General features: G+C 50.1%; 1 protein-coding gene across 4 annotated transcripts in view; it reads left to right on the top strand.

Annotated features, from left to right (window-relative positions):
* LOC138514136 (zinc finger protein 420-like) overlaps positions 1-24,733 on the top strand; it is a 1,401,466-nt gene that overhangs the window by 347,919 nt on the left and 1,028,814 nt on the right. For all 4 annotated transcript variants that reach the window (XM_069629436.1, XM_069629435.1, XM_069629434.1 and 1 more), the window contains one exon: positions 6,476-6,568. In XM_069629436.1, coding sequence (XP_069485537.1) covers positions 6,476-6,568 — 93 coding nt within the window. The remainder of the gene's footprint in view (positions 1-6,475; positions 6,569-24,733) is intronic.

The raw sequence follows: 24,733 nt of genomic DNA, 5'->3' as shown, positions 1-24,733 counted from the left end.
TAATCATTTAAATATAAAAAATGTATTTTAATTAATATTTGGGAGATACGTGTAGTTATGATAACAGAAAGTGACTTATTGACGAATTCATTAAGGAAACAAATGTTCAACTGTACTTTGATGGATCATGTTAATTATATTCTTTGAGTTGATCACAAAGAATGGTTATTAAACAGATAAAAATTGCTGAATAATCATTTTCCACATATTGATTTACACTGACATGTTCGAAAAATTGCTTGAAATTTCTCTCAATCAGGGTGCTAGCGTTTTCCAAAAAGGGTTGTTTAGATTTAGGATCGTTTGCTTGGGGCGTTTAATACCAGGCAACCATACCCCTTCAAACTGTAAAATATCACTAACATTCTTAAGTTTAGTTAATACATATATATTTATTGGTAATATTTTTTTGACATTCGCATTCACTGTGCACTATGTGAATGATCACATCAATATTAGAATGCCCACAGATGTTTATACAAATACACTAGTTATTAACCCCTTAACTGCCAAGGGTCCCCTCCGCCCTCCCAGTGCCAAGGCCTTTTTTGGTGATTTTGGTATGTCGCCTTGTAACTTTTTTGTTACTTGAGATATCTCTGCCATATTTGGCCCCTGTTCTTTCCACATGTAGGCGGTAATAACGTCACCAGGGATTCCTAGTTTATTGTAGGGGTGTGAGAGAAAATAACCAAAAAGGGAGAAAAGTTTGGGGTTTTTCAGAAAATGGCAATAAAATGATGTACACAGAAGCTTGTGTTTTTTGTTTTCCTTGTAAGACCTAGCAACTGGTTTGCTGTGCTGAATTTGCCATTTTCCAGGATTTCAAGAACAGGTTGAGTGGAAACCAAAAAAATATTTTTTTTGATATGGTTATCAGCCATTTTGTGAGAGGTTGCGATTTCGCCCTTTGGAATGGAAGAGGAGGGTAGGAAAGCTGAATGGGAAGACAGAAAGGCATACATTTCTGAAAAGTAGACAAAATTCCAAGTTTAGGAAGGGGCGATTTGCACAGGTCAGGCAACAACTATGTAGGGAAAAATTCCATAATTTGGGGGAAAAATTGGGAAAATGACAGCTAAAAAAGGTATGTGGTGGACATGGTTGGCTCGGTAAGGCAATGGCTTCTGTGAATTTTGAGAAAAGCAATGCCCTGCTACATTGCCCCGACTCTTCCAGTTAGGAAACCACAGATTTTTCATAATGTTTCACAAAACAAGCAATACCACAAGCCGAAAACGGAGCCAAAGCTACACAGCTTTTTTTATGCTTATGGCCTAAACAGATGTACTTAGCATTTGTAAGTAAGGAAAACAAATGTGGTGAGGAATGGCACAAATACATTTTTTTAATACGAATTTGAATATGAGTTTAGGAATACGAATACATTTTTTGAAAGCACAGGCAGGCCTTTTGAAGGGTAGGTGACTTGTGCAGGTTACACAAGTGTATAGTGCCTAAGCAGTAACTAAATGCAGGTCACATTTGGGAAATTAAAAGGTTTTGTGACAAAGTGCAGCAGCAAATGTACGCAAAAAGTTATGAAAACCACCAAACACAACAAATGTCCTACCTTCCCGGGTTCCCACAGGTGTCACGACGTAAACGGTACCTCACATGTGTGGGTGCACCTACCTGAGCGCAAAGGGAAAAGGCTAAACCACTGGTGACACCAAGTGTTTCGGCAGAGTAGATTTTGCGTGAATTTACTCTTGTGGACAACCTACAAACTTGGGCCCGGGGTGTCGCAGCCACCAAGGAAAAAAGGGTACCCCATGCATTTCCGAAAAGAAGACACCCGTGGGAATCCACAGAGGTCTGACTTGTGCGAATCGCCCCATAATTTATTACCCGCAATCCCTGGCAAAGTCTGAAATTTGGTGGAAAAAAACTCAATTTTCAGAGATTTCCCTCTGCTAACCCACACAAACAAGCCGCCAACAACACATGTCTTTCCTTTCGCGTTCCCACAGGTGTCCCGACGAAAACGGTACCTTATATGTGTGGGTGCACCTACCTGGGCGCAATGGGAAAACGCTAAACCACTGGTAACCCCAAGTCTTTTGGCAGAGCAGATCCTGAAGGATTTTTCTCTTGTGGACAACCTACAGATTTGGCCCCAAGGCGTCGAAGCCACCAAGGAAAAAACGTAATGCCCCATGCATTGGGGGGCCATTCCAATGTTTTCTGGTGGTCCTCTCTCCCCACACCAAATGGATGGGGGCATCTCACGTACTCCTTCCTAGGGGCAGATTGCATTAGCACACATAGGGCCTCATCACAAGTCTGCCAGTAACCCTTAAATGCGGCGGTAGTGCTATTACCGCCGCATTTAAGGGGCCGCCAGATCATGACCTTGGCGGATGTCCCCCCAGCTCTGAGCTGGGGGGAAATCCGCATTAAATTTGCTGATTTTAGGCGCGTTTACCCCGGTGGGAAATCCGCTGGCGGTAATAGCGCAAATTTCCCCCATTGGGCCCAATGGGGAATGAGAAATTCCCGAATGGGCCAAATGGGGAATGGGCAATAACCGTTCCGACAAACCCGTGATCCGGCGCTAATAGCACCAGGGGGGTTTGGCGGAAGGGCTAATAGCGCCGGCGTTACCGCCCAACTCGTGATGAGGCCCATAGTAAGCAGCACCCACTTCACAAACGGATTCCTGTTCGTCTAGTGGCATTGCTGGGCACGGATTGAGCGCTCTGGCCCCATCTACGCCCAGCAATGCTTCAAAAAAGGTGTTGTTGGAAAGAGGAGAGAGTCTCCCCTTTCCATCGACACCTCCCAGATAGAGGGAGAAAAAGAAGGAAACTTGACTTCAGTTTTCACCGAAACGGCTGCCGCAGTGAAAATTATTTTGTTTCACGTCAGCATGCATTATGCATGCTGACGTGAAACTAAAGGAAATCCAACCCCCGGGCCGTGAGGAGGAACTTCCTCCTCACATAGCCCTGTGGTTGAATTTTACTTTTGTGTGAAAATGACATGCCAAAAAAGTACAAGCTATCTCGTCCTTGGCAAAACAAACGTAATGTGCCTCGTCCTTGGCACTTAAGGGGTTAAGAACACCATATTTAAAGTTAAATATGCTTTGTAATAAGCAAATCAAAATATACAAATATTCCAACCGAGTTTGTAACCCTAAATTGATTACACCCTACTTTAGTTTTCAGTTGAATAGGCATATACAATATTACAGTACCTAAAATGGGGACAAGTTTTATTGGGCAAATTAAAAGCCCAACTTTATGAAGCACTCATCACACTTCCATAATGATTAAATAAATCGGGCCTTATCTGTTAGAATGGTTTTCTAAACTCTGCTCTGGTGAACAGATGTTGAGGAGGCCATCCTTGTTAGTGAAGTTAGCCCAGACAATTCAAGGTAGCTTGGAGAGCAGTCAATGCTAAGTCTAAGGAGTAGTAGGGGTGTTCTCCAGCATGGGGTCTGGCATGGATTCACATGCTCATGAATATTCCCCGTCGTCAGGCTGGGAATCCTCGGTAAAGAAAAAAACAGTATCAGTTTCGTTTCTGATCTGTCTTTCGTAGTAATAACCAATCACTGGTCTCTGCGTCATACTGACCACAGCCAATGACTGCCCTCTACCTAAGCACTGCCTCTGGCAGCCATCTTCAGATTTTTACCGCACGTTCATGTGTTGGGATCCTCGTGCTATTGCTCTCGAGCGTTAGTGCTATTTTTTTCACGTTTTTTTCTCAAAAACTTTGTTTTTTCGGTCAAAAGAGCCTCAAGCTCCACCGACTCTCCATCCGATCAACGGGGACCCGTGTCGGATTCGTCTGCGCCCCTCCAGGGTGAAGATTTCGTCGAGCTACGCTTTTGGAGGACTCCAGAAGCTTCTCAGGCCCGGACCTGGCCCAGGAGAAGGGAAGCTCGACGCCCGGAAAGCTGTTCAGGATCTGCCCTGGATGCCAGCTGCAGAACGTCTTTAAGGAGGACGAACACTCCTTTTGTCTCTACTGCTTACATGAGGACAAGACGCACGTGGAGAAGGACTGTGCGTTTTGCGGCAATATGTCGGAGCGGACCATAAAGAACCGCCATCAACGTCTCGCCAACTGGCTGGAAGGGAAGAGCCCGTCAGGCGAGAAGAAGAGGAAGAAATCCGAGCGGTCTTCTAAGACCTTTGAGGACACCCCGGCGACGGGGGTCCAACACAAGGCCAAGCACCGCAAGTCAGCTGGCACCGGGAGCACCGAACGGTTGGGTTCTACGGGCGCCAGGCAGGGCGCACCCTCCCCGGCACCTTCAGCCACGAGCCAACGCTCTGTGTCGGGTAAGAGGAAGGGCGAGCACCCGGCGAAGCCCCTGGAGAGGCCCCGGTCGAGCTCGAAGGCCCCATCGGAGGGGGAGCGAGGCAGTGTCCCCCCCTCAAGGATAAGGCGGTGAGCGCACCTAAGGTGGTGAAGGCCTTAATCCATCCGGCCAAGCCCTCTATCGATACTGTCGCGGCGGCCCTGGCTCAGCCTGTGGAGGCTACACCAGTGGTGGCGACCTCGGGGCTCAGAGTCTCCCTGCCACCTCGGAGGGAGTCCTCTTTTGTGCCCATCGATAGGACCCCCGTGAAATCCCCGGCGGGGAAGAAAAAGGGGGGGGCAGGGCGTCGTCGTAGATTCGGCTTCAACCTCGGAGGAAGAACTGATCGAGGTCTTAAGCCACGGCCTTGGCGTGGAGGAAGACCGGCCCGTCGGGATGGATCCCGACGCAGGTGACGACGACATCGTCGAGGGTGCCGACGGGGCCCCTGATCGCCCGTCGGATTCCCCTCTGCCAGCGCCGCAAGACAACTCGGCGGCCATTTTGTTGGCTATACAGTCCTTATACTCAGAGATAAGGACGAGACTACCGTTGCCGACGGAGGAACCTCTCCCGTCGGGGGATCCTGAACCGGGACCTTCTGGTGTTCCCCCGCCCAAGAAAAGAAGGATTCACCCTCCACCTCCTTTTCAGCCGTCGCGCCCCGTCCAGCCCTCCTCCCCGTCCACCCGAGGGGATGATACGGGGACTGACACGGCAGCGACGGGTACGGACGACGAGGTATACGACGAGGATCTACCGTCGTCACCTCCCACCAGGGCTTCTCCGCCCGACGAGATTGGATCGTTCCACTCCATGATCGCCAGGGCATCCGAGCTTTTCCAACTCTGCCCTGAGGAGAAGAAAAAGGAAGGATTCCTTTATCAACGGCGCGAGGCCAAGAGGAAGACGGTCCTCGCGGTGCCTCTACTGGACGACATTTGGGATGAGGGCCTCGCCCTCCTCAAGAACCCTTCCACGACGCCAGCTAGAAGAGACCGGTACGAGAAGAAGTACCGGGTCCCGGACGCGGCCCCCCTGTGCCTCCGGGCGCAGCCTACCCCGGACTCCGTCGTCTCCGCTGCGGCCAGGAAGCGGCCAGGAAGAAAGCGGGGGGAGGGTGCGGCCTCCACATCGACTTCCCCACCGGACGGCGAGGGAAAGAAATTGGACGCTATGGGACGCAGGGTCATCTCGTCTGCAGCGACGACGATTAAAGCGGCCAACGCCTTGGCTATCGTGGCCCGCTACGACAGGGAGCTATGGTACAAACTGGCTCCCCTGCTGGACTTCCTACCGGACGACAAGAGGGCGGATGCCCTGGAGATCCTACAGGAAGGTGAGGTGGCATTCTATGAAGCCATGCTGCCCCTAGTCTTTGTTGGTGGAAGCTGGATGTAGGCATCTTCTGTGTGATCCCATTGACCCCCATATAAGAGGCCACCCTTTCTTCCTTTCCAGAATTTTTAAGTATATACTTTGTTGCTAGAACTTGCCTATAGGCTTTGTCCCATGTTATCCTATTGGAGAGCTTTACGAATTACACTTAAATATGTACCTTTTGTTGAACATTTTAGCTTGGAGTACAGTTGGACCTTTTCCAATGACTAGAATTTTTCCTGGTGGTTGCCTACTTTTTATGCTTGTGGTACGTTTCTAAACTACTTTCAGTCTCCACTTTGAACTGACACTGTAACAGTGTGTTGAGTTTAAAGTGTTGCTGGTGTTTGTTTGGAATAACACCACTTTTTTGTTTGCATATTTTTAATTTACTTCCTCTACAGTGGATGTGACTTGTATTTATATTGTTAATCTAGTATATATTCATGACTACCTGTGTGTGTTTGTAATATCGGTATTGTATGTCAGTTTCCTTCCCCCTTAGAATGAAGCCTTACATTTACTGTCACATTTACTAGTGCGAGTTTGGTCTAGCTTGGTGGTAAACCTGCAGGCACACTAAAGGTTGCCCGTGCTAAAACCCATCCCATCGGTGGGGTACAAAAACCCTCCTAGCAATCACTGAAACAAATTAGACATTGTTTATAAATGGAAATAATGCGTTACTCCTGCCGGTGAACGGATACTTTGGATTATTGCAGGTGGAAAAGAGAGACCCCTCTCAGGCAAGGTTTTCTATTTTCCCTATTACAGGAACCTATTGCATTGGATGACCCTGCCATCCATGTTACTGGAGAACAGAGTGCTGTTTTAGAAGAGCCGCAGAAGGAGTTAATTGAGGAAATGGTGAGTGAGATGAAAGTATATTGCAATTTAATGTGAAACGGATTTCTTGAGGATACAGTTACCTCCTGATTGCTGGGGAAGATCTCACTTTTTTGCTGCTTTTGCCCACTTAGACCTCTCTGTGTTTGCTCATTTCTATAGTGTCTGTTTTATTTTTGTGTAAATTAGCTTCTTTTTCAACCTCTATTATCACTCAAACTCGTTTTTAGTTTTGGCTTTTAGGTATTGCTATACGATAGTGTGGCAAAACTATTGCCATGAGAGTATGGGTCAAAGGAAGACTGATATGAGGAGAGATTAATACCCTGCAGGTTATTTTGCAAACAGTGGAGCCATATCTGAATTGTTACTCTCCCAACCTAATCCTATTTTCTTTCTTGTATGATGTGGCAAGCCATAAAATAAGTAGTGTTGCATAGCAATTTGCTATGCAATTCTGTAGGTTTGCTAATTAATTTGACACTTATGTAGCAAAGCTAGCTATTTAAGTTACCATGTTCAATGAAAGCACGCTCATCCTGCATTCCTCTCTTGCTATCAGGGCTCGCCCCACCCTCTTTTCTCTGTTCACTGCAAACAAAAGGGGCTAATGGCGAGAGTGCAGCAGTAAGCTTCTCCTCCACTCTTAACTGCCAAAGGCCTGTGTGGGAATCCTAGGCAAGATTTTGTGTGTCTTTTTTTTTATAATTGCAAACCAGGCCTAATCGGGATAATACTTTTACTAAGCTAAATATATTCTTTCTTGCAAAGAGCAGTATGTGTTAACTTTTATTTATTTTAAAAAACACAGTCTTGCAAATCTTCCTAAAAATGTAAGTTACATAATGCATAATTACAGAGTTGCTACTGTAAAACACTGCATTGGCTCCATGATTTACAGTTAAGAATAGAATAGTGTATCTAAATATCATACTGTCAACTATATTTAATTTTGTTGGGTAATATTCATCATATTATTGAGTTAACACTTGAAAATTAACATGACTTCTGGCGTCATTTAAAAAAGGTTATTACAACATTGCTAATCCAATGGGTTGGTTTCCTAATCAAGACAATTAGCAAACTCTGCTAATCAATTTCTAAAAACTAATTTATGCCTTGTGCGGGCTGGTGAATTAGTTGAGCCCGCTGGTCTAAGAGAGGAAACCACAGGGATACGCTTCTGGTTGCACAAGACGGAGTCCCGTGTCCCTGCCTCCCTCCTCCTGCTCTTGCTCCTCCTTCCCGCCCGCATCCCAACTCGCCCACCCTCCTGTTTGGGCTCCCCCCCCCCTCATCACTATCCCTCCCTGGGCAGCCTCTGCCCGGCAGCCCCTCGGCTAAGGGCCCCAGGCAAAGGGTGATTCCCCTTTGGTGTCTGCAGGTGTCCGCTGGGGATGCCTCCGCCAGCCACCTCCCCTCAGCCCTGCTTACCCTCCTTCCATTCGCTAGCGGTATTCCTCTGCAGTCCTGACTGCATAACTGCTGCCCTAGTTCCACCCTTTACCCAGGCCTTCTCTCCCTTCTTAGGACTCTCAAATCTAGGTGGCTATCCACTGGTTTAAATTTGCCTTTATCTGCCATACCAACATTTGCATTGCTTGCATTGCTTGCATTGTTTAAATTTCTTGTCTCTCCCTCACTATAATTGCATTGTGAAACCTGGGCCTTTTCTCCCTCTCTAGGACTCTCAAATCTAGGTGGTTATCCACTGGTTTAGATTTGCCTTTATCTGCCAAACCAAAATGTGCATTGTTTAAACTGCTGTATCTGACGCACTAAAACTGTATTGTGAAACCTAGGCCTTTCTCCCTCTGTAGGACTCTAAAGTTTTTGCTTCTCTTCTCTCCTGTTTTAGAATGTCCTGTGTTTTTCTGCACTTGCATCCAGATTGCCGTCTTCTTGTCCCATAGCTCTACTCACTTGCCTCTTTCTCTCGTCTGTCTACCCCTGGTACCTCCTCCCCTACCTACCTACTCTATGGTGCTCTCTGTCTCCCCTATCTTTTCTAATTGCTTCTCTATTGACTATCCTGCTCTCCTCACTAAGTCTGGTAGGAAGAAGTTTAAAAAGGACATCCTGGTCTCCAACCCAGATCTCCCTATCGCGGACACCTACACTAGTGCCTCCTCCAAGGGAACTCTCACTGACATCCTCTTTTTCGTGCCTTCACCTGACCTATGGACCCTTCATATGGTCTCTGTGCTCTCTCCTTTCTCCTCTTCTACACTTAATGGTGGCACCCGTTGGGATGTCCTCTTGGCCTCCTTCCATTCCTCCTAAGGCCAATGGGACCGTCTTGGTCCAAGGCCCTCAGGCCAACCTCCATCTCTTCGATAGACGCTTCCCACGCCTCATCAACTTCCTTTCATCTCCTGCTGTCCCCCCTCCTCTGTCCTCGGCTACCTTACCTTCCCCCTCCCTACCTCCCCCGCCTGTGCTCCTTCACCTCCGCAGGGCGTACCTCTGATCTGTACCCCTCCCCGGAAGTCCTTCAAGGATGGAAACCTTCTCCACATTGCTACTCTTAACTCTCGCTCCGCTGTCAAACATTCCACTGATATCTGTTGCCTTCTTGAGGAACTGGACCTTGATGTCCTCGGTCTCAATGAGACATGGTTCACGGCCAGCTCTGTCACCAGCTTTGACACACTCCTACCTGACGGCTACAAGATCCTCTCCGTGCCTAGGCCCAACCGTGCTGGGGGGGGGGGTGTTGCCCTTACCTTCCGGGAGTGGATTCCTGCCACTCTCACTCCTACGCAGACCTACTCCTCTTTTGAATGCCTTGTCTGCCGACTCTCTCTCTCTCCTAGCCATTCCCTTACTGTGGCTACTATCTATCGGCCACCCGGTCAAATTTCCTCCTTCCTCTCCGAGTGGCGGATCTCTCCTCCTTACTCCTGTCCTCTACCACTCAACTCCTCTTTATTGGAGACTTCAACATCCACCTGGATGCCTCCTGTCCCCCCTCTGGACACTTTCGCGACCTCTGCGACTTTCTCTCTCTCTATTCTCCCGTCTGGGCCGACTCATTCTGCAGGGCACACTCTTGATGCTATGATCTCTTCTGACCTTCCCCTTTCTGTCCCTCTCTCCACTCCTCTCTCCTGGAGTGATCACTTTCTCCTGTCCTCACACCTCACCTTCCTTACCCCTCAGGCAAAGCCACCTTCATCACTGCCACCCTCCTTCTCGGTCATCCGACCCATGAAGCGCGTGTCAGTTGAGGCTTTCGCCGCCACCTTCTCACCCCCCGTCCCCCTTCGGCTGACTCCCACCCTGACACAGCCCTCTCCACTCTCAGAGAAGAAATGGCCTGCTTCATGTTCATCCTCTGACAAACTGGCCTGCGGCCTGCTCCAAAGGCAATACCGGCTCTCCGTTCTCACCAAGAAGAGAGCCCTTATCCAAACCCGCATCTCCGCGGCATCAAACAATTCGGCTGAACTCTTTAAAATCTGCAAGCAACTGGCCAACCCTGCTGCAGTCTCTACCTCTCCTGTCCCCTCCCAGGCCCTCTGCACGGCACTGGCCTCACACTTCATTTCTAAAACTCAGGACATCCTGTCCTCACTCTCCTTTCACCGCTCTCCCTCTATTCCTTGCTCTCCCTCTGGCCCTTCTGCAGCCACCCCTCCTTTCTCCTTCTCTGCTTTTCCCCTTTTCTCTGCTGACGAGGTTTCCAGACAAGTCCGATCTATGAAAGTCTCGTCTAAACAGGTTCACCCTTGTTCCTCCAAAACTATCAAGGACCACATCGACTCCCTGGCTCCTACCCTGGCTGACTTCTGCAATCACTCCTTCGCCTCTGGAGTGTTCCCATCCGCCCCTTAACCACTCCCTTGTGCACCCTCTTCTTAAGAAACCCTCTTCCGACCCCTCCTGCCCGGCTAACTATCGCCCAATCTCCATTACTCCCTTCCTGGGCTAGGTCCTGGAGAAACTGGCCATCTCCCAGCTTAATCTCCACGCTGATTCTGTTGGTTGTCTTCTTGACCATCAGTCTGGCTTCAGAGCTGCCAGAAGCACGGAAACTGCTCTCCTGAACATCCGTGAAGACCTGCTCTCTATAACACTCCGTGTGTTCTCATTTTGCTCGATCTCTCTTCTGCCTTTGATACTGTCAACCATGCCATCCTGCTCGACCGTCTCCGTGATAACCTGGGTATCACTGGTCAGGCTCTGGCGTGGCTGACCTCTTTCCTCTCCAATCGACCCTCCCAGGTCCAACTGGGGTCCTTCCTCTCTGACATCTTTTTCTCTACCTGTGGTGTCCCCCAGGGATCGAACCTCTCTCCCTGGCTGTTCAACCAGTATCTGGCACTCCTTGCCCACCGCATCGCTGCTCTCTGCCCCAACTTTCAGTGCTATGCGGATGATACCCAGCTCATTTTCAGGCTACCCTCAGCCTCCTCCTCTCCTTCCCTCATCTCTGACTGCCTGTCTGCTATCCAGGAATGATGTGCCACCAATGACCTCTGCCTTAATGCCAGTAAGACTGAGATTCTACTCATCGGCACTCCCCTTCCCTCCTTCCCTGCATCTCTCTGGCCGGCCTCTCTTGGCCCTCTTCTTGCTCCTACCTGCAAGGCAAAAAACCTTGGGGTCATCTTCGACTCCACACTCTTCTTCTCTCCTCACATATTTGACGTCTCTAAGAAGTCACACTACCAGCTGCACCTCCTCAGAGGTATTCTTCCTTTCCTCTCCTTCCCCCAGAAGCTCACTGTCTCCAGAGCCCTGATTCTCTCTAAACTGGACTACTGTAACAGCCTCTATCTAAATCTGCCTGCCTCTACTCTCCGCAACTCATCCAGAACAGGACTGCGAGACTTGTCCTTGGCCTCAAGCCCAGGGACCGTATCTCTCCAGGACTGAAATCTCTACACTGGCTCCTCGTGGCTGCGAGGATTAAGTTCAAAACCCTCTGCATTGTCCACAGGCCTTCTGGGGCCTGGGGCCAAAATACCTTCAACTCTCCCTTCCTAAACATCTTCCCTCTCGAGCTCTTGGCTCATCTGCTTCCAACTCCCTCAGAGTCAGCCGCTTCTCCAAGCAACGAGTTGGGGGTAGATCTCTCTCCGTGGCAGGGGCCTCCCTCTGGAACAACCTTCCTGCCTCCCTGAAACTTGAGGAGAACCATCTCCGGTTCCGGAAGCACCTCAAAACCTTCCTCTTTGCTTCTGCTTTCTCTCCCCCTCTCCCCTGCTAAATTCCTGACTGAACTAGCACTGATTCTGCAACTGGGCCACGCTCACCGACCTCGGTCCTTGGCCCTGCCACTCTCCCCTTGCACTGCCTCCCTGGCAACCCCTGCACTGCGGGACTGTCTCTGTATCCCTACAGCCCACCTTCCCAGCACTTTTCTGCACTTACCTTGCACTTGCCACCAGCTGGCCCTTATTATTTATCTTGTTATTCTATTATCCCTGTACTGCACTTTCCCCTGCCCCTTTCCCCTTGCACTTTTCCCTTCCCCTCTACCCATGCACTTGCGCAATCTGAATGACACCTGGCCTAGTAGGATCGTTGTTCGTCTTCCCTTTGTCCCCCCAACCCTGCCTCGTCGCGCCTTGAAACACTTGTGTATAGGTGTGTTACAAATGCCATATCATATCATATAACATTAATCGACCTCGGAAGGATGAAAGGCTGAGTTGGGCCCTGCCGGGATTCGAACCTGCATCAGCAGGCTCTGCACGGATGTCAAAGCAAGCGCTCTACTCGCTGTGCTATTGGACCGGCTATTACTGGAATAACTGTGTTTTAGACATAATGATGACTGGCTTTAGTGTGATATTGATTGATGAATATTGAAATATTACCGTACTCTGTTAACTGGGTGGGAAATGTTTACTTTTTTCCACTTTTCCTCCTTTGATTGCAATTGAATGGTCAGCATATCTGTCAGAGACTTGGTATTGTGGCTGCTTTGGGATGAGTGAGGTCATTTTAGCCTATGTGACGATTCACAGGATCTCGTCACTGCTACCCTGAGGGGAGCCTTTCCCTCTGAGGCTATGGAGCTGAGCCTGCTATGCAACAATTCCCCTAAGGCTGGTGGTCAGCTGGACCTCACAAGGAGAGACTTCCCTCTTGGGGACAGGGATACCCGTTCCGTCCAGGGACTCCCTATAACCTCTCTTGGGGAGATAACTATAACATCGAAGAATGAAAACCTTCCCTCCAAGCCAGTTACTATTTGCTATTGTAATGTTATCAGTAATTCACCTTCACCAAGCACTCATATTGAGAAGAAATAGAAGAACGAGTGAACCATGAAGAATAATCAGTGGTTGGCAGCCAACCACATTGAGATAAAGAAGATGGGCCAAAGCATGATGAAAGCACCATGGAGAGAGAGACAAAGGATTGTGGGCCTATGCTGGGGAGGGCCCAACACCTTGTCATAAAACGGAAGGAAGGACCAATGGATCTTGATCCCAGAGCTCGGGTGATTTGAACCCAAGGAGAGGAAGCGGTCGGCAGATGCAAATCTGCCTGTTGTGGAGCGAGTGGCCCAGACCAAGGGCAGAGAGAAGCATTTTGGAAGCACAAGCCCGACTGGAACATTCGAGGAAGACCTGGAGGCAGTGACGTGACCTAGACAGGATGAGCCGAGCGGTCCGTGAACAATGCCGAAACTGTACCGGGAACGAATACTGCAAAGTGGCATAAGGAAGAAGAGTAAGTCCATGCAGGCTGTGTCAGATGGCCAAACCTGACCCGCGCGGGAAGAAGCGGTTACACATATCCAGTATGATAATGGGAAATGTGGGAAACCTGGGTGGGGGAAGCGGCACAAATTGAATAAAGATTACCAAGGGACCAATCCTACTTGTTACACTACCCGAGAAGAGGCTAAATATATGATATGGCCTTTGTAACGCGATATGATATGGCATTTATAACGCCGCCTATACACAAGTGTTTTGAGGCGCGACAAGGCAAGGGAGGGGGAAACCGAGGGAGACTGACAATGATCTTACTAGGCCAGGTGTCATTCAGATCGCGCAAGTGCATGAGAAGGGGGAAGGGATAAGTGCGTGGGGAATGGGAGAGGGGAAAGTGCAGTACATTGGATAGTAGAATAAATAAGATAATAGAACGGCCAGATGGTGGCAAGTGCAGGTAAGCGCAAACATAAGTGCTGATAGGGGGACTATAGGGCTACAGAACACCAGTCTCCAGTGCGGGGGTTGCCACGGAGGCAGTGCAGATGTGCAATTTGCAGGGCTAGGGCCCGAGATCAAAAGGTTGGCCAGGTGACCAGTGCAGTTTCAGCCCGGAATTTATCAGGGGGGAGGGAGAGAGAAAGCAGAAGCAAAGAGGAAGGTTTTGAGGTGCTTCTGGAACCGGAGTTGGTTCTCCTCAAGTTCCAGGGAGGCAGGAAGGCTGTTCCAGAGGGAGGCCCCTGCTGAAGAGAGATCTATCACCAACTTGTTGCTTGGAGAAGCGACTGACCCTGAGGTAGTTGGAGGCGGATGAGCGAAGAGCTCGAGTAGGAAGATATTTGGGAAGAGAGAGTTGAAGGTATTGCTGCCCCAGAGGCCTTGTGGACAATGCAGAGGGTTTTGAACTTAATCCTCGCACCCACTGGGAGCCAGTGCAGAGATTTCAGTCCTGGAGAGATACGGTCCCTGGGCTTGAGGCCAAGGACAAGTCTCGCAGTCCTGTTCTGGATAAGTTGCAGAAGGCAGAGAGTAGAAGAAGGCAGATTTCGATAGAGGCTGTTACAATAGTCCAGTCTAGAGAGAGCCAGGGCTCTGGAGACGGTGAGCTTCTGGGGGAAGGAGAGGAAAGGAAGAATACCTCTGAGGAGGTGTAGCTGGTATTGTGACTTCTTAGAGAAGTTAGATATGTGAGGGGAGAAGGAGAGTGTGGAGTCGAAGGTGACCCTTAGGTTTTTAGCCTTGCAGGTGGTAACAGGAAGAGGGCCAAGAGAGGCCGGCCAGAGAGCTGCAGGGAAGGAGGGAGTGGGTGTGCCAATGAGTAAAATCTCAGGCTTGCTGGCATTAAGGTAGAGGTCATTGGCAGCACACCACTCCTGGATAGCAAACAGACAGTCAGAGATGAGGGAAGGAGATGGAGAGGAGGAGGCAGAGGGTGGCCCGAAAATGAGCTGGTTATCATCCGCGTAGCACTGAAAATTGGGGCAGAGAGCAGTGATGCGGTGGACTAGGAGTGCCACATATTGCTTGAACAGCCAGGGAGAGAGGTTAGATCCCTGGGGGACACCACAGGTAGAGAAAAAGATATCGGAGAGGAAGGACCCAAGTTGGACCTGGGAGGGTCAGTCGGAGAGGAAGGAGGTCAGCCATGCCAGAGCCTGACCAGTGATACCCAGGTTATCACGGAGACGGTTGAGCAGGATGGCATGGTTGACAGTATCAAAGGCAGAAGAGAGGTCAAGCAAGATGAGGGCACAGGGGGTGTTAGAGTCAAGGTTGGAGAGCAGATCTTCACGGATTTTCAGAGAGCAGTTTCCGTGCTTCTGGCAGCTCTGAAGCCAGACTGATGGTCATGAAGACTACCAACAGATCAAGTGTGGAGATTAAGCTGGGAGATGGCCAGTTTCTCCGGGAGCTTGCCAGGAAGGGAGTGATGGAGATTGGGCGATAGTTAGCCGGGCAGGAGGGGTTGGCAGAGGGTTTTTTAAGGAGGGGGTGCACAAGGGAGTGCTTCGGGGGGATGGGAAGACTCCCGCGGCGATGCAGTGATTGCAGAAATCAGCCAGGGCAGGTGCCAGGGAGTCAATGTGGTCCTTGATCGTTTTGGAGGAACAGATGTGACTCTGTTTCGACGAGACTTTCATAGATCGGACTTGTCTAGAAACCTCATCGGCAGAGAAAAGGGGAAAATGTCATGACCCTTGCCCCTGTCCCTCACTGGCAAGTCAGCCTTCCAGTTAGGGCCAGGTCAAAGGCCTTTAAACATCATCCAAGACTCTCTTAGAGTCAGTCCAGGCGCCTTCGGCGCCAGGCTCATAACCATCATGAAGACCAACATTAGAATGGGACTATTTACTTGGGCCTATTTAACTTGGGGGAGTTCAGCCAACATGGAGGCACACACATAGCTCAGTTACAAGGAACTGAGCTATGTGGTCTAGTCTTTTGGGTGTGGCAGGCCTAGGACTACTTTACCTGGACTACTTTGGGTGTGGCAGGCCTGGGACTATTTTACCTGAGACGATTTAAACCGCACCCAAACAGCAGAACATGCTTTGCGTTATTCTGCTGTGGGCAGCGTAACGCTCACTGTGTCCAGTTCTTTGATGCCAACTTACCTGAAACCAAGGACCTGCAGAGAGAGAAAGAGCACTACGAAACTTACCTGGAACAGTATCCTGTCTTCAATCCATCGCCGACTTCATTTCCACTCACCTGAAGGTACGAACTCCATCATCCGGCACTGCATGCATTCTGGAATGCCATAACCTGGAAAGAGGAGAAAGAAAGACAGCACTAGTAAGCGTTTACTCACGTTTCCTCCCGAATGAAGAAAGCCACACAATTCTTACCTGGGTAGTCTTCTCCTGGTCAGTATCATTGCTGGAACAATATGGCGCTCGGCGAGGAACATCGCAACCTGCAAGGAGAGAAAAGACACAGGTTAGCAATATAAAAGGCGAAAACAGCGCCGCGCATTACTCTCCGGACAGCATCGTGCACACCGCGTTTTCGCCTACCTGCCCATGTTCATCTTCAAACTGCATGACAACACCAAAATACCTTTCCATACCTAAAAGGAAAGAAGCAAGACATTATTATTTGAACTAAGAGGAACATAAGAACTGCTGTTAAAGACTGTAAAGCAGCAAACCTACGGAGTCGCAGCAGGCCTGGATTCCCACAGGGGGGCTTGCACCAGTGAAGTAACTTGGTCGCTACTCGCCCCCCACATCTATGCGCCCCTGCCACGAGGAGCAGGACGGAGAATCCACCTTTTACAATATTAAGGTGAGGAGAGGGCCCAAGGGGGAGGAAGGAGTTGAGGCCAAGGGAGGTGGGAAAACATAGACAATCTGGTATTGAATCCAGCTCTCCTATATTGCAGACCCATCTTTAACCAGAGGCCTTACCAAGGGACCGTGAGAGGGTTCGAGAGTGCAAATCATCCAACCAGGGCTGGGGGGCGTCCCTGTGGATACCAGGTGAGCGTGACAGAAATCCAGAGGAGGGAGGGGGGTGACTGCAGAAGGGCCAGAGGAAGAGCAGGGCATGGAGGGAGTGAGGCGATAGGAGGAGAGTGAGGACAGGATGTCCTGCATTTTTTAAATGAAGTGAGAAGCCAGTGCTGTGCAGAGGACCTGGGAAGGTACAGGAGAGGTAGAGACTGAGGCAGGATTGGCTAGTTCCTTGCAGATTTTAAAGAGTTCAGCCGAGTTGTTAGATGCTGCAGAGATGCAGGCTTGGATATTAGCTCTCTTCTTGTTGAGGACGGAGAGCCGGTATTGTCTTTGCAGCAGGCGACAGGCCAGTTTGTCAGAGGATGAACACGAAGCACGCCATTTCCTCTCGGCCAGCCTGCACTTGCCTTTTAGGGTGAAGAGATCTGAATTATACCAGGGGTTACACTTGGCCTTGGGCTTCAGGCGGATTCTCATGACAGGGGCAAGGATATCAAGAGTATCCGATATAGAAGAGTGGAGCATGGAGAGAACTGTCAGGTTGAGAGTCAGCCAAAGGGGGATGAAGGGGTGAGAAGGTGGTGGCGAAAGCCTCAACTGATAAGCGCTTCATAGGTCGAATGACCGCGAAGGTGGGTGGCAGTGATGGAGTGGCTTGGCCTGGGAGGTAGGGAGGGTGAGGTGGGGAGGATAGGAGAAAATGGTCACTCCAGGAGAGAGGAGTGGAGAGAGGTACAGAGAGGAGAAGGTCAGAGGAGATCAGAACATCGAGAGTGTGCCCTGCAGAACGAGTCGGGCCAGAGGGGAGAATGGTGAGTGAGAGAGAGTCGCAGAGGTCACGAAAGAGTCCAGAAGGGTAACAGGAGGCATCCAGGTGTATGTTGAAATCTCCAAGAAGGAGGAGTTGAGTGGTTGAGGCCAGGAGTGAGGAGGAGAGGTCAGCCCACTCGGAGAGGAAGGAAGAAATCTGACCAGGTGGTCGATAGATAGTAGACACAGTAAGGGAATGGCTTGGGGAGAGAGAGAGCCGGCAGACGAGGCATTCGAAACAGGAGTAGGTCTGTGTAGGGGTGACGGAGGCAGGAATCCACTCAGCGAAGATAAGAGCAACACCCCGACCTGATCTGTAGGGCCTGGGCACTGAGAGGATCTTATAGCCGTTGGGTAGGAGTGTTTCAAAGGTGGTGACAGAGCTGGCCGTGAACCATGTCTCAGTGAGACCGAGGACATCAAGGTGGAGTTCTTCAAGAAGGCGGCAGGTATTAGAGGAATATTTGACAACAGAGCGAGAGTTAAGTATGGCATTGTGAAGAAGGTTGCCATCCATGAAGGACATCCGGGGAGGGGTGCAGATCAGAGGTACGCCCTGCAGAGGTGTAAAAGGAGCCTGAGAGGGGGCGGAGAGAGGGGGGGGGAGGGCAAGGTAGCCGAGGAAAGGGGAAGGGGGGACAGCAGGAGAAGAACGGAAGCTGATGAGGCGCGGGAAGCGTCTATCAAAGAGGTGAAGGTTGGCCTGGGAGCCTTGGACCAAGTCGGTCCCATTAGAGTAAACATTAATGATGACCTTAGAGGAGTCGAAGGAGGCCATTTTCCCATTGTTCGAGGCTACTATCTTTATTTAATTACGATAGCCTCGAACATACCGCCGGTTTATTTAATTAATATTAATTCTCCGGTTGGTATTTTTTGCCAGAACTCGGTTCTAAAATGGCGTTTGTGTTCCCTTCTGTGACTCCAACCCAAGTCGAGCCCTTTGTTCCACTTTTTGGCGGGCTTCTCCACAGAAGCCCTCCAAAGTGGTGCCACTCTGTCTGGGGTACTTAGGAGGGGTGGAGGGGGATTTAGGCACCCTGGACTGAGTTGCCTAGGCAACTCAAGTCGCACTCCGTCCTGATTGGCCCAAGTGGTGAGCCGGCCGGCTCACCACTTAGCATGTTTGAGTGACAGCTAGGCTGAGTGAATGGGGGTTTTCTGCATAAAAGCAGGGCTTTGGGGACTGGAACTTCAGAAGTCTCCACAGGACCTAAGAATCCGACGAGGGAGAAGCTGAGCCGACCTGCCACGACGACACCACCGGTGGAGCCCTGCTGGACCGTCTCACCACTTTTGCCACCGCTGGAGGATCCTTCCCACTTAAGGTACTGTGTCCCGCCCGGCTTCCCTTGCCACCGACTGTACGGGGTAGATTTAGCCCCCGGCTTTCGAACCTGGGTTAGCCTGGGACACCCTGGCTAAACTTTTCTGAGCCTCTCAACTCTTTTCGAACCCTCTGCAAGACTTTCAAAGCCTAGTGTAACTGTGTGATCTTGGGCGATTTGTGCTCTGCTCTCTCTAAGAGTGGGCCCAGCCTATGGACTTTGGCTCACAAGTGACTTTTTGCTCTTCTGCCTTGCTAATAGTGTTCCTAAAGCTTAGAGTGGTGTATCTTCCCATATTCTGTCTTTTTCCCTCCCTTCTTCATGAACTTATTAGAGTGCCATCTGTAGTTAAGCGTTCACCTCTGTATGAAAATAAGTGGTGTTAACTAAGACTTATCTGATAAGGAATAAGGGTTGTATATATTATAATAGTAACTGTGTTTAGAGTGTTTTACAATAAGAGTGCTGGAGTGTTTCAAACAGTGTGTTTTTAAATAAATAATTATATACTTTGATACCAAAGCTCTGGTCAGTGTTTGCTTGTGTTATTGTATCTGAGTGCCTATTGTGTATACTTTGCATACTGCCTAACTCTTCTTGAGGGAAGTCTGACTGCTCAGCCACAGCTACCAGGTAAATCTGGGTGGTACAGACTGCTACCAAGTGGGTTTACTGCTAACACCTGTAGTCCTAAATCTTTTGCAGAGTTCCCAAAGGGAACTGCAAAGGTTTCTGCCTAACAGAACCCCCGGAGGGACAAGATCCCCTTTGAAGAATTAAAGGAACCTGTTCGCAGAATCACCAAAAGCCATCCCAAGAAAGACTTGCTGAGCCTATAAAACCCTGTCCAGGAGAATGGAGTCCTATTTCCGGACCCCTCTATTCTTTTTTTGAAAATCACATTTTTTGTCATTTTAGTTATAGCAAGACAGAACAACATCAATACATTTGCTTCGTAGTGTCAACATTACCACCGCCTGCCCTTTTCCTCCCCCCCGTGCAATGGATTCTTGACCTTATCCCCATCAGAACAAGTTGGACCTTGAGTGTTTTCTCTTATCCATGTCTGGGTTCTCCTCCTTGGTATACATGGACGAAGGGTGAATGAGTTTCTCACCCACAGCCCCCCCCCCTCGGTCCCCAGTCCAGCCATATCACTTCCCCATAAAGTATTCGTCTTTCTCCGCCACAGCCCCTTTTCCCCTCCTCAACCCCCTAGTTCTACCTCCCATATATCCCAAAGAAAGGGTCTCTCAATATTAGACCTAGATTCAGCCAAAAGGTGAGTTAGGCATTCCATATCCTATATAGCACGGATCTTGGCGACCCATTCCTTCTCTGTAGACAGTCGGGGGTTCTTCTACAGTTGGGCCAGACAACACCTCGCTGCAACCAACATAATATGAAACATATGACCCTTTTCTGTTTCAGGTTCCTCCTCCATATTCACTCCAAAGAGAACGAGCCATGGGGAGAGGCTCCTCTGAATCCCTTCAACCCCCTTGATCCAAGGCAAGACCTCCCTCCAGTACGTCTGCACCTTAGAGCAGCTCCACCTTTCAAGATTGCATTTCCAGCATTGTGGGTTGTGTCCCTCTCTCATCCGAGCTATCAACACTGGGGGGTAGTGCCACCTGTGTAACAGTTTAAGGGCCTGGTGCCCATACTGGAGGGAGGCTGTAGAGCGGCAGGCCTGCCTGCACATTTGAACCCACAACATATTGTCAATAACTCTGCCCAGGTTCTGTCCCCATTTAACCCTCGAGGGGTGTGGGGGTCTAACTCTGCCCAGGTTCTGTCCCCATTTAACCCTCGAGGGGTGTGGGGGTCCCTCAGGACTGCTAAGAGAAGCAATTTGTATATTCCAGCTATTAGCCCTTTGGACCTTGTCTGCGTGATCATGAATCTCTCAAAGACTCGCAACAGAGTCGCTTTGTAGTACGTCGCCAGATCCTGGAATCCCACTCCCTCATCTTCCTTCTGCCGAATCAATATCTCATAGGCTATCCTGTGCTTCTTCCCCACCCAAAGAAACCGAAACATGGTTCGCCTCACCTCAGTTAGGAAGGACCATGGGTATGGATATCAGCAACATTCGAAATAGAAACAAGAATATATGGAGGACCACCATCTTTATAGAGGTCAGGCGCGCCATCCAGGACAGCCCTGCCCCCGCCCATCTCTGCATATCCCGCCTTATCGCCACCCAGAGGGGCAGGAAATTACCAGAGAAGAGGTCCCCCTGACGGGTCACCTGAATCCCCAGATAAAAGAACGTCTCCTTCTGTACCTTAAATGGGAGCCCGTCCACATAGTGCCTCTCGTCTTCCAACAGTCCCCCAATTGCAAATACCACTGACTTCCGCAAGTTTTCCTTAAAGACTGACAACTTCCCATAGTGTTCCAAGCTTTCCAGCATGTGAGGAACCGAGTGAGAGGGATCAGTGACATATGATAGGGCGTCTTCCGCAAAGAGGCTTATCTTACAGTGTGTCCTGCCCTCCTCAACTCCCTTAATCGCCCCATCATCTCTAACCGACACTGCCCTAGGCTCCATTACCAACACGTATATCAATGGGGAGAGAGGGTATTCCTGGCGTGTTCCCCGGCGTAGAGGGAAGGACCCTGATTCATGCCCGTTCACCACCATCTTGGCCTCTGACCCCGAGTACAGGGCAGACAACCAACCCGTTCACGTGGGTCCCATTCCTAGGGATACGAAAACCTCCCCCATGAAGGCCCAGCTCACACGGTCGAACGACTTCTCAGCGTCTAGGGAGAGTAAAAGTGCCCCTTTTTCCCATACCACCCAAGAGTTCATAACATGAAGGGTCTTTCGCATTCTGTCTGCTCCCTGCCTATAAAGACAAAGCCCACCTGGTCGGGGTGAATCAGTCAGGGGAGGTATACCTCCAGGCGGGTCATCAGACTCTTGCGAAAATCTTTGCGTCCACGTTGAGGAGGGATATAGGCCTATACGAGGAACAATCAGTTGGATCCTTCCCCGGTTTTGGTATGACCGCTATCAGAGCTTTGAGAAAAGACTATTAAGCACTTTGAAACACATTGTGTATAGGCACTATATAAATAAACTATCATATCATATCATGTCTCGCTCTCCTATTAAGTTAAACAGCTTGGCCAGGGGCCCTGCCAGCAGAGTTTGGTACTGCTTGTAAAAGTCATCCGTGAAGCCGTCTCCTCCCTGTGCTTTCCTACCTTTAACCTCTTGATAGCTCCCATCACCTCCCCCCTGTCACTTCCCCCTCCAGAGCCCCCCTTTCCGGCCCTGTAAGCTTGTGGAGGTTTTGCTTGGTCAAGTATCGCTGCATGTCCTCCATAGGGCACTCCATCGGCCTGGCGTATAGGTCTTTGTAAAATTCTGCGTAACAGCCCGCTATCTCCCCCCCTTCTGAACCTGTCCTCCTCCATCCCAAATTCCCTCTAGCTCCTTTCCACTCTGCACCCCTTCACGCTATTCGCCAGGAGAGTCCCCACCATCTATTGTAGTATCTCTGACGGGTCTACCTCATCGTTTTAATGACTTCCCCAATTAGGACCGTGTGAAGTTTCTGTCTCTTGTCCCTCATTTCACTCAATAGAGCCTCCCTGTCAACATCCCCTTGAGTAAGCTGCAGGTGCATTGCTCTCAGGTTTTCAGAGCTTGGTTTCTATCAGCACCCTTTCACGCTTCTTACGGGCCCCCTCTTCTATGAGTAGACCTCGAAAGGTGGCCTTCGCCGACTCCCAGACGATCGCCATGTCCGTTTCCCCATTGTTGTTAGTTTTAAAGTAGGCCTGTATCTCCTTCCTCAAAAATTCCCGGAATACCTGGTCTCTCAATAAGTTAACATTACATCTCCACCGATAGCTCTGCGGGGTCTCCGGTACCCTCCAGCTCACCGTCACAAGCTTGTGGTCTGACCACGTGATCGCTTCCACCCTTGGGACACCAACCTCATCCTCCTGCTCCTTTGGAATTAGTAGGAGGTCAATCCTTGTGTATGACTGGTGTGGGAGGGAGAAAAAAGTATAGCCCCCCGGGACCCGGCCAGACCTCCACCCAGAAGTGGTCTCACCACCAGTCCCTTTGCTGACCACCAATCCAGTTGTAGGTCCAGTATCAGATTAAAATCCTCCCCAGCAGCGTCGCCCCCACTGCCCACCCGTCCACCACTTCAAACACCCGCCGTAAAAACCCAATCTGGCCTGCGTTGAGTGTGTGAACGTTGGCCAGTGTAATTCGTCGACCCTTGCATGTGCCTTTTATTCCCAGAAACCTCCCCCTGAAGCTCCTTTTTCGTCTCGCTCTCCTTCAAACAAAATGATTTACCAAGCAGTATACCCACCCCCTCCTTCTTAGAGGATCTATGAGAAGCCCAGAAATTCCCACCTATCTCTTTACCTTTTATTGGTGACTCCGTCCCCTGTCGGTAATGCGTTTCCTGCAAAAAGAGGACCACGAGTTTCTGCTTGCGGAACATGTTACTGGTGAGGGACCGCTTGTTTTGAGAATTCAGACCCTTGACGTTCAGTGCACCAACCATCCCCACAACCATCTCCCTTTTTCACCCTTCGCCCATTACTCCCCTTGCGTCCAACTAGGCCGATGGCCTCCCCAATATATAGAATCCCTGGCATGTTCTGTCCCCACATCCCCCTCACTCTACCACCCCCCCGCCCCCGGATCCCCCCCTCCCTCCCTTCCCACCTTTCCCCTAGTTTGAGGCATCCGTCCCCATCTCCCAGACAAGCTGGACATGATCAACAAACTATCAGAGATTCGTGCCCAGCCTTGGGTATCATGTTAAGTAGGTCTACCGATCCTATATCTCTGAGACAATCGGGGTGTTGCGTATGCCCTATTGGTTCTGAATTGAGCCCCGGACCCTGCCCCCAAAACCTTGCTGTCCCCCTCTCGACCGCGTTATATTCAATCCTCAAAACACTATGTATTAACAACTTAAACCTCAAAACAAAGTTCAGCGCCAATTACCCTTGCACCAACATGAAGCAGCAGAACAGTGGCTACTCCATTATCATCTGTCTCCCCCTGGGCCCCTTGGTACATCAGGAGCCTCAGAGAGAGGACGTACATAAACAGCACTAATTCTCGCTTCTCCCCCTTCAAGAGGCCCAGTTCTGTGGGTGGCGGGTGGGGGGATGTTCAGCTTTTGAAACGTTCGGCCTCCTTTTCCCTTTCGCTACCCTCGTGCCGAGTCCGGGCCCAGGTAGGGTCCAGCCCTCGCCCATCATGTTCTGGTGAGGGACCCTCTCCACTGGCGACCAGATCCTCTGTATGTCATCTTCTGCCACCAGATGGTGCCTCTCCCCCTCCCATTCGAACACCAATGAGAATGGATAGCCCCAAAGGTATCTGACCCCCTTTTCCTGCCTCAGCAACGTGTGGGCCAACAGGTCCTGGAAAATGGCCACCTTAGAGTCACCATATTGTACTTCCCTTAAACGTTTGGCCTTCTCGAGGATCCTCGCCTTGTCCCTATAGTAGTGCATACGTGTTAAAACCGTACAGGTGCCAGGGGCTCCCCCAACCGCACGATGCACTCTGTCTATCGTTATCCTTTCACCGTCTTCTGTTCCAAGGACCATCTTTATTATTTCCTGCATCGTATGCTCCAGGCTTGCCGGGGTCTCTCCTTCTGCCTCCAGCAGTCCAAAGAATAGGAGGTTGTTCCTTCTTTCACAATTTTCAATGTCATCGACCTTGAGGTGCAGCTCTTCTTCTCGACGTTCCATCTCCATGAAGCAGGCCTCCATCTGGGTTTCCAGGAGCCCCGTGGATGTTTGGTTAGCCTCAACCCCATCCATTCTGTCTTCCAACGTGGACACCTTAGCTGTAAGGTCAGCCAGCCTCGCCCCCATGTCCGTCCTCATCCCCCGGAGCTCCTCCAG

The sequence above is a fragment of the Ambystoma mexicanum genome, chromosome 12 (genome assembly GCF_040938575.1).
Source record: "Ambystoma mexicanum isolate Mex_15411 chromosome 12, UKY_AmexF1_1, whole genome shotgun sequence".
NCBI classification, from domain to species: domain Eukaryota; kingdom Metazoa; phylum Chordata; class Amphibia; order Caudata; family Ambystomatidae; genus Ambystoma; species Ambystoma mexicanum.
The sequence above is the reverse complement of the archived record's forward strand: the minus strand, read 5'-3'. Positions and strand labels throughout refer to the sequence as shown.